At 46.4% G+C, this 13,528-nt stretch overlaps 1 protein-coding gene across 10 annotated transcripts in view; it reads right to left on the minus strand.

The window, feature by feature from the left end:
* Positions 1-1,166: 1,166 nt before the first annotated feature.
* NAV2 (neuron navigator 2) overlaps positions 1,167-13,528 on the minus strand; it is a 286,033-nt gene continuing 273,671 nt past the window's right edge. For all 10 annotated transcript variants that reach the window (XM_040327916.1, XM_040327913.1, XM_040327912.1 and 7 more), the window contains 9 exons: positions 13,127-13,222; positions 11,571-11,739; positions 10,076-10,311; positions 7,752-7,906; positions 7,353-7,424; positions 6,773-6,969; positions 5,967-6,085; positions 5,662-5,865; positions 1,167-2,307 (listed from right to left, as the gene is read on the minus strand). In XM_040327916.1, coding sequence (XP_040183850.1) covers positions 2,182-2,307; positions 5,662-5,865; positions 5,967-6,085; positions 6,773-6,969; positions 7,353-7,424; positions 7,752-7,906; positions 10,076-10,311; positions 11,571-11,739; positions 13,127-13,222 — 1,374 coding nt within the window. In that variant the 3' untranslated portion in view covers positions 1,167-2,181. The remainder of the gene's footprint in view (positions 2,308-5,661; positions 5,866-5,966; positions 6,086-6,772; positions 6,970-7,352; positions 7,425-7,751; positions 7,907-10,075; positions 10,312-11,570; positions 11,740-13,126; positions 13,223-13,528) is intronic.

Raw genomic sequence — 13,528 nt, forward strand, 5'->3', positions numbered from 1 at the left:
TGGGCTAATCTGCTGTCTAAATCCCCCGATGGTGATCCCGCACAAACAAAATTAAATAGCACAATACTAGAAAGTGAAATGTGCTCTGACTGGAGCTGTAATGTTGAACCCACGCACTGTATTGGCTTGACTTTATCCGTAGCTACATTATTTGCACCATGTCTTAATTTCTACTAAGGCCTTGAGCGATCAGCACCAAATGCAGCATTATTTTAAGGTTGTCCTCGATGTGTCTCACCCAGTGTTGGGACAAGGCCCTTTAGCACCCAGGGTGAAAACTCCAAAGTATGCCCCCTACCCCCACCATCTGTAAACTACTTCAGCAGAATGGGTTGTGGCTTCCACACTCTTTTGGGCACTCCATCCTACTAAAATGCATAAAGAAGCCGCCACTTCTGCCTACCCCCTTGGCCCGGCCGCCACTTCTGCTCGCCCCTTGGCCGACCGCCACTTCTGCCCGCCCCTTGGCCCGGCCGCCACTTCTGCTCGCCCCTTGGCCCGGCTGCCACTTCTGCCTGCCCCTTCCGCCACTTCTGCCCGCCCGCCACTTCTGCCCTCCCCCTGGCCCGGCCGCCACTTCTGCCCGCCCCTTGGCCTGGCCGCCACTTCTGCCCGCCCCTTGGCCCGGCCGCCACTTCTGCCTACCCCTTGGCCCGGCCGCCACTTTCTGTCTGCCCCTTGGCCCGACCGCCACTTCTGCCCGCCCGTCACTTCTACCCACCCCCCGCTGTAGATTTTTCTAAATGCAATCCATGTGTTTTCAGTGACCAATGACAATTTATTTATTGCCCCCAAAGTGACTTACGGATAGAAAGACGTGGATTAAATGCACAGAAACGATTTGTTAAAGATGTGCACAAAAGCAATACATAAGGCTTCTATGCATCACGTGGGGTGAGAGGTATTACCTGAGTGATAGCTAATGGCAGCTGATGTATAGCACGTGTTGATTACGTTGCTGCTCTAGGAAGGAGGTAATTGTGTTTCCAGCATGCCAAACCCTTAGAAATCTTTAAAAAGGGGACAATGAATTTTGTACTAAAGTCTGCTTCTTGTGCATCACGCCAACAGTCTCTATAGGTACTTCCTATTGTATCCAGGACTGACTGGGACTTTGGAAAAAACATCCTTCCCTATTATTCTGGATCCCTTAGTATCGGTGTAGCCTCCATTCCCTGAAGAGGAGTACCCTCCAGACTGAAAAGAAATAATGGGTAGAGGTTGAGGATAAGCAGGTGACCACCTCCCTTGTGAGTGACCCCCCCAGACACCCACTGCTGTCACATGGGGTGGGGATAGCATTTTCCCCAGGAAGAGCAGAAGTCAACCATTAAGCTATATTGGTTAGGTCTCCCATCTGCCATCATTCTCAGTAATAGGACTGTACAGGGACTGAAGGTTAAACCTTATCTGATGCTCTTGGGAACTGTGTAGCACCTCATTTAAAGACATGACAGGTCCTCTTTAAAGAGGTACAAAGACCTCGGCAGCAATATGCAGAATTCTATCTGTCTCCTGTGTGTGTTCATGGATAAATTATTTAAAAAACTACCTAACGGACCAACCCATGGCATAGCTTTGTTTATATGTACTCAATGACCATCACAACAGTAAGGGGGCTTAGTCTTTTTTTTTTGGCTTCTAAAGTCTCATCGCAAGTCTGAAAGTCTCCCAGAATTGACCACTGACGCTCACCAAATTATCATTTAAGTTTCTCAAGCAACACAGGTGCGAGCCCTTACACTCCCGGGGTTCAGGAGAGGGACTGATTATGTCCTGCATAGCTGTACAATGTTCTGCAGCCGACACCAATCCCCCCCCAACCAGCACCGGTTAACGCCAAAAGCAAGGCAAGCAGCATAGTCGGCAACTATCTGCAGTGAGGTTATTATGTGAAGGCGGAGTGTCCAGCACGCCTTTTTTTTTTTTTTCGTGTTTGGTTACAGCAGCATAGGCAGTGAACTCTCTTCCCCTCCAGCCCGGCACCACGAGGCCCGTTCTGTCTACAACTTAAAAAATGTTTTCAGTGTTTTGGCGTTACCGCCGCTTACAAGTAGTGCAGCCATATTTCTTACACGTTGTCAAATAAAAACGGTATTCGGGAAGGGTGACCTGCACCCCCCAAAAAAAAGTCTATAAAGTGTCTTTTGTTCCGCTGTCTGTCGAGGCAGCGGAGTGGCGTCAGAGCGCGGACTCCAGCGACGAGTCCAGGACGTCGTCTTGGTGACTGTTGCTGTTGGAGTCGCTGTCGTAGCTCTGCGGGCTGGAGTAGTTGGCGGCTTCCTGAAGCCTCATTAACATGTTCATCTGGAAGAAAGAGATGAGAGGGAGCAATTTAATAAATGATCATGCACGCCCCCCCCAGATTTCAGTTGTACCCCCCTGAATGATCCCAGCACAGAGCCCCTCTTCCCCACAGTGTGCAGCTGGATGCCATGTTGCACTTCTGACCTGTGACATACCGGCAGTGCAGCTGCAGTAGCTAGATACACACTGCGCAGATCATGGCTGTGTGTAAAGGAATGTGATCTCAGCTGCATGCTGTGCCGGTGTGGGAAAGGATCCCTGCTGAGTGACCTGTCCTGTCCTCTGCCCCGATAGCGGTGATCCCTCATCCTCAGACCCGCCGTCGGTGATCCTCCACCCTCTGCCCCGCCAGCGGTGACCCTCTGCTCCGCCAGTAGTGATCCCCCGTCCTCTGCCCCACCGGGCTGGGGTGCCTACATCACTGGATTCCAGGACAGGTAAGTGTCCTTATATTAAAAGCCAGCAGCTACCGTATTTGTAGTGCTGACTTAATTTTTTTTTTCATGGGGGGGGCTGGATCTTCTCTTTCTCTCCCTCCCTAGCACAATGTACTCGACTTTCCTTGACCCCCTTCCATTTTGTTTTGTGGCCAGAACCAAGATCAGAAAGTAATGTGTAAGCTCCAAACTGACTGGTCTGAGCCAACACAGGGCTATGGACCCCCCCCTTCCCCTGCCCCCATGTTAGTGCTGGGCACCTAGCCCTACCACCTGTGACTTGCATCCATTATGCGATTTTATTTCCTACAATCACAGGCTGAAGGAAAGGGACATTGCTTGAGCAATCCTGTTTTGAATCCTCCATCAACAAAGTGAGTGTGGATGGGGGAATCCCTCCTGCAGCGCTGTTGTGTTCTGCCAGCAGGGGGCCTTCACCACCAGCCATGATCGGGTGAAAAAAAAAAAGAAGCTGGTTGTACTGAAGTCAATCAATGGATCAACTTCAGTACAGCCAGCCTGCTCATAGACTGATCAAAATTTGGCCAAATTCAACTGAACTGGCCGAATTTCGATCCATATATGGCCGGCTTTAGCTCACGCATACCTGGAAGTGTTGTGTAAGTCACTTTGCTATTGGGCAGGAGTGAGGAAAGGTGAGTATGCACCTCTGGGGAGATAAGTGACCCTTTTCCTTTGCCCTCCATGGGTTCACGTTAAAGTGACTCAATACTGAGACACTATGTAGGTGGCCATTGGTGACTTCTGGAATATTTGGCTCTCATACTGATGTACTGGCTTCAGTACTTTGAGTAATCTCTGAGTGATTGCTGTTAGCTGGTCTGAGCTGTGGCAAGGAGTGGAGCTTTTTGGAGGCTGGGACATAATTTTTTTGCATTTGCTTGAGAAGCAGCTAGATAGATGCCTTTGCCTCACACAGATCCTGCCCTTCGCCACGGCTCAGACCCAGAAGTATCAGAGAGACAACATGCCACTAGAAACCAGGCATCACTTGCTAGGTAAAAGGGAAGTATTTAAGGACTCTTAGTGGAAACTTGTGCTGAAGAAAATACATACTGTAAGCTGCTCATGCTGAAGTACTTCAGAATTTGGTATTGGCCTGGTCTGACATTTTGGTCACTAAGACATTGATGATCATTGGAAGAAAGGTGCCTTTCTCAATGGTGGTCATTGGAAGAAGGGCCCCTTTCTCAGTGGTGGTCTTTGGAAGAAGGGTGCCTTTCTCAATGGTGGTCATTGGAAGAAGGGCCCCTTTCTCAGTGGTGGTCTTTGGAAGAAGGGTGCCTTTCTCAATGGTGGTCATTGGAAGAAGGGCCCCTTTCTCAGTGGTGGTCTTAGGAAGAAGGGTGCCTTTCTCAATGGTGGTCATTGGAAGAAGGGCCCCTTTCTCAGTGGTGGTCTTAGGAAGAAGGGTGCCTTTCTCAATGGTGGTCTTTGGAAAGACACGTTTCTCATTGGTGGTTATTGGAAAAAGGACGTCTTTCTCATTGGAAGGAAGCCTTTCTCAATGGTGACCATAGGAAGGAGTGTGCCTTTCTCAATGGTGGTCTTTGGAAGAAAGGTGCCATTCTCAATGATGGTCATTGGAAGAAGGGGCCCCTTTCTCAATGATGGTCATTGGAAGAAGGGGCCCCTTTCTCAATGATGGTCATTGGAAGAAGGGCCCCTTTCCTAATGGTGGTCTTTGGAAGAAGTGTTGTGACAGACTCACCCCGGGACAGAGACTTTTGGAGGGGACCGAATGCTAGTCTCTTGCCTTGCGATTATGTGCCCTGGCATTTGGGGGAACGGTGCTCTTTGTGAGCTATATGCCTGGGGACCCTGTATATGCCATATAGAGTGACTGATTCATACTGTTGGGACATACAGTGTAAGGAGATGCTAATGCCACCACCTCCAGCCATCTGTCTGTTCTCTGTGCTAATTGACCCTGCTATTGTGTGAAGATGTCCTGTGTTTACACTTATGCTAATGTGTATTGTATAGCAGGTGAGCGAGGAGACGTGACGTCTACCCTGAAAGGTCATATCTATGAGTCGCCTAGTCTGGGTAAATGATTAGTTAATTAGCTCATGTTAATTTATATTCTGGTTGCCTCCTCTTTAAACTGTATATAAGGTTGTATTCTTGGTTCTATTAAACACTCCATGTTCAGCAGACAAACAAGTCTCGTCTCGTATGCTTGTGAGCAGCTGGAATATCTGATATCTATAATCAGACTGATAGGAAGCGGTATATGATGGAAGCACTCAAGTGAAGTCTGGGACGTTCCGTTTCATGTGTCTTTCCCAATGGTGGTCATTAGAAGGACGCCTTTCTCATTGGTGGTCATTGGAAGAAGACGCCCTTTTCTCAATGGTGATCATTGGTAGAAAGGTGCCTTTCTCAATGTTGGTCATTGGAAGAAGGGCCCCTTGGTCATTAGAGGAAGGGTCTATTTCTCATTGACAGTCATTGGAAGAAGGGTCCCTTTCTCATAGGAGACAGTATTTACAATGTATGGCCTCAGCTGGCGATGCCACAGCCCCTGTCATGTTTTGCCTGCCCACTGGGGCTTGGTCATAAAGAATCTCTGTGACCAAGCCCCGGTGGGTGGGCAAAAGGCATCAACTAAGGCCATACACCGTGACTTCCTCGGTTTACTACACTTCGGAATTGGTGTTCTCAGATGCCTGCCCCCCAGCTCTGAGTACCAGCGGTAAGTTCCTGAAGCCTCCGGCTTGGATCGGTGCTACAAGCCTTTGTGACCTTATACATCAGTAGCCATTGTAGGTGGGAGCTCAATCTGTCTATGCTTAAGAAACAACTTCTGGTGGGACCCTTGTTGGAAAAGCCTGCTCTAGAATCCACACAGACACAGAATGAAATATCAGTATGATGTGTATTGTCTCCTTACCAGTGGATCTCCTTCACCGTCTCCAGATGGAGCTTGCTTGCTGGAGGCCCCCTCCCTTGGCACAGAGTAACCGTCAAATCCAACATCTTCCGGTCGCAGCTGCAGCAGTGATGGCCACTCATGTTGTTGGGGAACAACGCTCCACGGGTACGTGTCCATCACCCACTTAGCAGGATCTTCCCATGGTGCCCTCCTGCCGTACAACTAGATAACAGAAGACCAGTAATCAAAATGGGAGTTCTAGACAAACATGGCCTTAACATGGCTGCCATTCAGTCAAGCAACAAAAGATGAGGATGTCTTACCTGAAGCCCCTCCCTGACGGCCTCCAGCAGATATGGAATGATTGAGTAGTTCCAGAGATCTGTAAACCAGACCCTAGAGCCATCCACATCCATGGGACAGGAGAGGAACAAGCGAGGACCTGCAAAAACAATTGGAACAAAATGAAAAACCCTTAAACATGCCACTATTTGTTTTTCAAATGCCATGAATTTAGTCTTTATTCAGAATTGCAGCACAAATGCTCACTGTTGAAATCAGGCTTTAAGTGGGAGTGGCTGCTCAATAGGGTTTTGGTCTGGAGACATGCTTGGCCAGTCCATCACCATTACCCTCAGCTTCTTTAGCAAGGCAGTGGTCATCTTGGAGGTGTGTTTGGGGTTGTTATCATGTTGGACTGGCCAAGCATGTCTCCGGAACTAAACCCTATTGAGCATCTGTGGAGCATCTTCAAATGGAAGGTGGAGGATCGCAAGGTCTCTAACAAGTCCTGCAGCTTTCAAACTGATAACCCATACAGAGGTACGGCTGAAAACTGTAGCGATTGTCTGCAGGAGCCTGACATTGCACACTGGCTATTCACTGATCACAGGTGCAATGATTTGGGGGCTCCTGCAGGAAAAGAAAATGCAAAAAAAAATTCTGTATGTATTATTTTTCCCAAAAAAGGTGAACTTAGGCCTCTACTTTTTATTGATATAACAAGACCCAGCAAGCCCCATGGCTACAACCTTAGACAGGCAGAGCATACAGTAGCACAAAGGACAACTGCATTCCCCAAAGCCTCCCCCCTCATTGAAAATCTATGACTTTTCTATCTGACACTCACCGATGGTGACATCAGAGGAGCTATGAGCCTCCAGGAAGCGGTTGAGATGTTGCCACACCTTAGGGATCCAATCAATGATCTTCACCAGCTCCACGTTTCGTACTCGGTTGGTCATTTCTGTTTCGATCAGCTTCCGCCGGAGGTAGCGCCCCAGGAAACCCTTTACCGGCTCTGTGTGGTTGGCGCAGAGCACCCACCTATATAGGCAACGAGTAAAAAACAAAGTCAGGTGGGATTTATCGTGAAGATGACCAAACTATAAAAATGTAGCATTGAGGGAGATGTACAGGAGCTTCTTTTTTTTCGCAGATTACAGACATTTTCTGCTTTTTACATTGGTGACCTTTTGACCTGTACAAAATCGTGTCAAAAATCACCCGACTTTCTGTCTGAAAACAAAATGACTAGGTGTGAACAGAGCCTAAGTGGTTATTTGGGGGGGAAATATATGAAACATTTGTGTTTATCTAAATTTCTCTGTGTCATTAATGGCTGGAATAGTTTTTTTGTTTTTTTTTATGCTCAATCAATATTTCTCCACTTTAACCTTCTATTATCCAGAAAAAAAGATTAGACATACCTGAAGTTGTGGTGGAGTTGCAGGTTGGGCGTGGAGGATGTTGCCTGGTTCATAGTGCCGATGATGTATGGGCTGTAGGGAGAATATTATAAAGAAGAAATATGTAACTCAAACATAATTGTATTTGGTCTGGTGAACTGTGTCATTATGACCAATGGCATATATACATAAATAGAGAGACAAGCAATAACTACTACCCTCTGACCAGGAACTAGCGACATCAGCAGAGCAAAAGGCAAGCTGGGCCTCAAGCTTCAGCAGAGAGTTACTAATTAACAAATCAGTTTCATAAATATAATCACATAAGATATGTGTATATATAAATTATATATATATATATATTATCTGTGCTGCTGTAACAAAGCCCCTATGAGCAGCTAGAATATTGAAGATAATTACCATTTGTGGTATTTGCAGCTTAGAAGGCCATTGAAGATATCCCCCAGGGAGCTGACATGGTGCAGATTATCCAGGATGATGACCAGAGGCATGTCCACCGAACTTTTCGCACTGTTACATTGGTCGGCCAGATTGGAGAGATACTGACGCAGTTCCTGCACAACGAAACAGGAAAATGTTGGTGGAAACTCACAGACATCACTTCTATGAAATGAGAACACATTGAGGTAATCGATGTATCGGGGATATGAGGAGGACACATTGAGGTAATCGTTGTATCGGGGGATATACGTAGGACATGTTGAGGTAATCGATGTATTGGGGATATATAGACGACACGTTGAGGTAATCGATGTATCGGGGATATATAGACGACACGTTGAGGTAATCTAAGTATCAGGGATATATAGACGACATGTTGAGGTAATCTAAGTATCAGGGATATATAGACGACATGTTGAGGTAATCTATGTATCAGGGATATATAGACGACACGTTGAGATAATCGATGTATCGGGGATATATAGACGTCACGTTGAGGTAATCGATGTATTGGGGATATATAGACGACACATTGAGGTAATCGATGTATCGGGGATATATAGAGGACACGTTGAAGTAATCGATGTATCGGGATATATAGACGTCATATTGAGGTAATCGATGTATTGGGGATATATAGAGGACACGTTGAGGTAATCGATGTATCAGGGATATATAGATAACACGTTGAGGTGATTGATGTATTAGGGATATATAGAGGACACGTTGAGGTAATCGATGTATCAGGGATATATAGACGACAAGTTAAGGTAATCTAAGTATCAGGGATATATAGAGGACACGTTGAGGTAATCCAAGTATCAGGGATATATAGACGACACGTTGAGGTAATCGATGTATCAGGGATATATAGACGACACGTTGAGGTAATCAATGTATCAGGGATATATAGACAACACGTTGAGGTAATTGATGTATTAGGGATATATAGAGGACACGTTGAGGTAATCGATGTATCAGGGATATATAGACGACAAGTTAAGGTAATCGATGTATTGGGGATATATAGACGTCACGTTGAGGTAATCGATGTATCAGGGATATAAAGACGACACGTTGAGGTAATCGATGTATCAGGGATATATAGACGACACGTTGAGGTAATCGATGTATCGGGGATATATAGAGGACACGTTGAGGTAATCGTTGTATCGGGGATATATAGATGACACGTTGAGGTAATCGATGTATCGGGATATATAGACGACACGTTGAGGTAATCGATGTATCGGGATATATAGACGACACGTTGAGGTAATCTAAGTATCAGGGATGTATAGACAACACGTTGAGGTAATCGATGTATCAGGGATATATAGACGACACTTTGAGGTAATCGATGTATCAGGGATATATAGAGGACATGTTGAGGTAATCGATGTATCGGGGATATATAGACGACACTTTGAGGTAATCGATGTATCAGGGATATATAGAGGACATGTTGAGGTAATCGATGTATCGGGGATATATAGAGGACATGTTGAGGTAATCAATGTATCAGGGAAATATATAGAACACACTGAGGTAATCGATGTATCAGGGATATATAGACGACACGTTGAGGTAATCGATGTATCAGGGAAATATATAGAACACACTGAGGTAATCGATGTATCGGGAATATATGGAGGATATGTTGAGGTAATCTAAGTATCAGGGATATATGGAGGACACGTTGAGGTAATCGATGTATCGGGGATATATAGACGACACGTTGAGGTAATCTAAGTATCAGGGATATATGGAGGACACGTTGAGGTAATCGATGTATCGGGGATATATAGACAATGCCTTGAGGTAATCGATGTATCGGGGATATATGGAGAATATGTTGAGGTAATCTAAGTATCAGGGATATATGGAGGACACATTATTTCTTGAGGTAATCGATGTATCGGGAATATATAGACAATGCGTTGAGGTAATCAATGTATCAGGAATATATATGGAAGAGGCTAAAGGTGCTCAAACATGTTACATGTTCCACCCAAAAACAGGTAACATGTTCTAAAAGTGAACTTCTCCTTTAAGGGTTAATACAAAAGATTGAAGTGTTAGGGACACATAGACACACGGTGCTGAAAATGAATCTAAAGCCTTATGTGCACACAGGTGCTATCAGTGAAAAGTCACTTCTGATTGGTTGCAAGGAATAACAACACTTCACACACCCCTCTGTCATGCTTGATGAATCTGCACCCTGGTAAGTTACGTTTGCAGCTTCCTATAGGACAGAAAGGACAGTGAGGAATCCTTACCTTGCTGGACTTATGATCCACATTAAAAGTAGCAATGACGCCATCGCTAATTTCTCGCCCCTCGCGCAGCACCATGTGCTCAGACAGCCGGTTAGCGAGGTAGGTTTTACCAGTCCCGCTAGGACCAGACAGGATAATCCTCCGATGTTCTGTTAGCAGTGAGACGTATCGCTGTAATATCGGGCGAGGAATCAGCGTTTCAAACACCAGAGCGTCCAAACTGTTCTCAGAGAGACCTAGAACAGAACACAAGAAAGGACAACATTACCCTCTAATAGCAGAGTGTTGTATAGTGTTAGTGGCAAAGCTTTTTAGACAGTTTGTCAGATATCTGAGACAACATCTGTAGATCTTCCCCTAAAACCGTAACGGGGAGTGTCATAGCTGGATCCCCTAATTTCTTGCCTGCTTTGGAAGCCTGATACAGCGGAACCCTGGATTATGAGCATAATCCGTTCAAGGAGAATGCTTGTAATCCAAAGCACTCGTATATCAAAGCCCATTTCCCCATAGAAGTCAATGGAAACAAAGATAATTTGTTCCGCATTGACTTCTATTGCATGCAATACCGCATGTAGCCAGAGGTGGGGAGGCGCTGGAGAGCCTCAGAAATACTCGGGGACAGCTGAACTTGGAAAGGCTCGGAAATACTTGGGAACTGAGTATTTCTGAACGTCTCTGTCACCGGTGCCCCCGTACCTCTGGCCAAATGTGGTACTGCACACCCCATTGGCTTGAATCCTGCTAGTTTTGTGAGACAACACTCGCAAACAGGCTACCATCTTGTGGGTTAGAGGTATATGGAGCCTGAAATGTGGCCCTTGACAACATCAAAGGGGCTCCACATGATAATCAGTATATGTAATGCTAGAAAAAGAAATGAAGATCAGAGACGGCGGACATGCTACAGGTTAAGTTGGAGACTAAAGACATGCTGCAAGAGGCATATTACATTAGCAGAAATCATTGCTATTGCCACTTTACAGATCAATGCTCTCGTTCCCAATACAGGCTACTGGGGTCTGAGGGTACTAAAGGGCTGCATGTGGCCAGTGGTGTATTTTGGTTCTGTGCTGCCCTAAGGAAAGACTGAAATCGTGCCCCCCATCTAAATGTGTGCCACCCTAGCTGTGGTTCACTGTTCTTGTCTCAGGGACTGATGAGGAAGCCTCAGCCGGTCACTGTGAACAGCTGCGGCTTCCTTATCAGAGCCTGAGACATGATTGGTCCAAGTGTCACATACGTGGTCAATGGAGCAATGAATGGTGTTAGCAGGACATAGGACGAGGCGGCACTGATGAAGCAACCACTGATGAAGCTGAACTGATTTTTGCCTCTCACAGGTACGTCCCCTGCATGTGGCCCTGGGGCCACAGGTTGGGCACTAGGGGGTTAGAGGGTAACACACTTTGGGCATTTTTATCACCTCATCTCTCCCAACATTTTGGACGTGCAGCAGGAAAGATTTAGCAATTAATCAAAAAATATCGCTTACCTTTTAATGTGAGGGCGATGGTGTCATTTTCACCCACCAGATACCCGCAGGGAAGGAGTTCCGGGGTTGCCACAGTGTTTGTCCGTTTGATCTCTCCGATGCTGTAACCGGTTACACTCTCAGAATTGAGTCCTAGCTGTCCGATTGGATCCACGTGAACAATGTACTCCTGTAAGAAACATCACGCAGGTAAGGCCTTTGTACATCGAGGAATCCAAAGTGGCATCATCCGAAGCCACATGTGTCAAATAAGGACGATCTCAGCAAAGAGCACGTGCAGAGCAGCCTGCCAGGAGGTCCATAATCACAAGCAGTGCGGGGCTGCAGAGATCGGGAAGTGTCTCACTGCCTGTAATTGGCCCCCAGTATCACCTAAAATACCTGGCTGATCCTGCTTGGTTCTTCCCTCCCCCCCTGTAAACTGACCATGGTATATCATGACGGCTGAGCCCTGACACTGTGGTCAGTTTATGTTCTTCTGTCAGCCGCAGCCCTGCTCTTTCCTTCTCTGTGCTCCTCTCCCCCCTCCCCTCCCTGCTTGTCAGCTTGTGACAGTGCCAGCCCCTTTTGCTTCTACATTCTTTATACAATCCTCTCTATTTTCTAACGCTAGGTGCCCCTGTGTACATGCTTTATTTAAAAAAAAAAAAAAAGGACGTCTATACCTAATTTCAGATTGCCACTCGGTGCTCACGTGACCGGCCGCCTCTCTCCTCCTCCCGACTGACATCAGCGGGGGATTCTCGGGCCCTCCCCCTGCAGCTGTCAAATCGAGTTAGGGGAGAGCCGGCCGGTCACGTGAGCGCCGAGAGACGCTATGAAATCAGGTATAGATGGCATTTTCTTTATGAAGCATGTACACAGGGGCAACTAGCGTTAGAAAACAGAGATGATTTATTAAAATGGGCGGAGTGCCTTAAAGCGGAGTTCCTACTAAAAAAAAAAAAATATTAAAAATACTGCAGCTGCTGACTTTTAATAAATCGGACACTTACCTGTCCCACGGTCCAGCGATGCGAGGGGACGAAGCCCCGCTCCTCTCCGCAATGCTGGCATCGTCACTGTGGGTGCCCAGCTGTGGCTTCACAGCCAGGCATGCGCAAGCCGCGCTGTGCACCATGACTGGCCGATCAATCATCTGGTGGGACCCCTGAAGTGTCCCAAATGATTGCCGAGAGGGAGAGGTGAACTTCCTTCCCGCGGCCGCGGTGCCACGGGAGGAAGTGGGAGCTGGAACCCTCTAAAAAAGAGGGTTTCTGCCCCTCCCCCAAATAAATGACATGTCAAATGTGACATGTCAGGGGGGTCACCTTCCTTTAAAGCGGAAGTTCAATTTTTGGGGTGGAACACTAACAACCACTTTAAGACCTGGTGAAGGGGGAGTGTCCGAACACCCCCAAAAGAGCTGGATTTCTTATTCTATTTGGACTCTTTGACCACTAATGCGGCCCACTTATTGCTTCTCATGTATTTGGACTTTTTTTTTTCAAAGACCCCCTTACACAAATCAGCAGTGAACACTTTAAGGTCTTGTTATAAAAGTGATAATATTTTACCTTAAATAACCGCCGTACAACCCCATCCAGGACATCCCATTTGGTTTTGCCACCGACACCAATACAGCCAATAAGAAATATGCGAGGCCGGCAGTCCTGCAGAGGAAGTACAAGGAGATGTGTGAGATATACAAAGAACCATAGAGTTAGGGAGCTGGGGGGAGAGGGGGGCATTTTATAATCCTGTACTACCTTCTCTTTTCATTATAGTGTACTTACAGTTGTTTATAGCAACATATAGCCATTACTTCCTATTATATGTAGAACTCCACTGGCACTATTGGCTACTAGCTGTTCCGGTATCACAAACCTCACAGGATATTTTACAAAAGCCTGATTTTAGAGTCAACTCTAGTACAGTGAAACCTCGGATTGCGAATAACGCGGTCAACGAGCGTTTTG

Source organism: Rana temporaria, chromosome 11 (assembly GCF_905171775.1).
Source record: "Rana temporaria chromosome 11, aRanTem1.1, whole genome shotgun sequence".
Taxonomy (NCBI): Eukaryota; Metazoa; Chordata; class Amphibia; order Anura; family Ranidae; genus Rana; species Rana temporaria.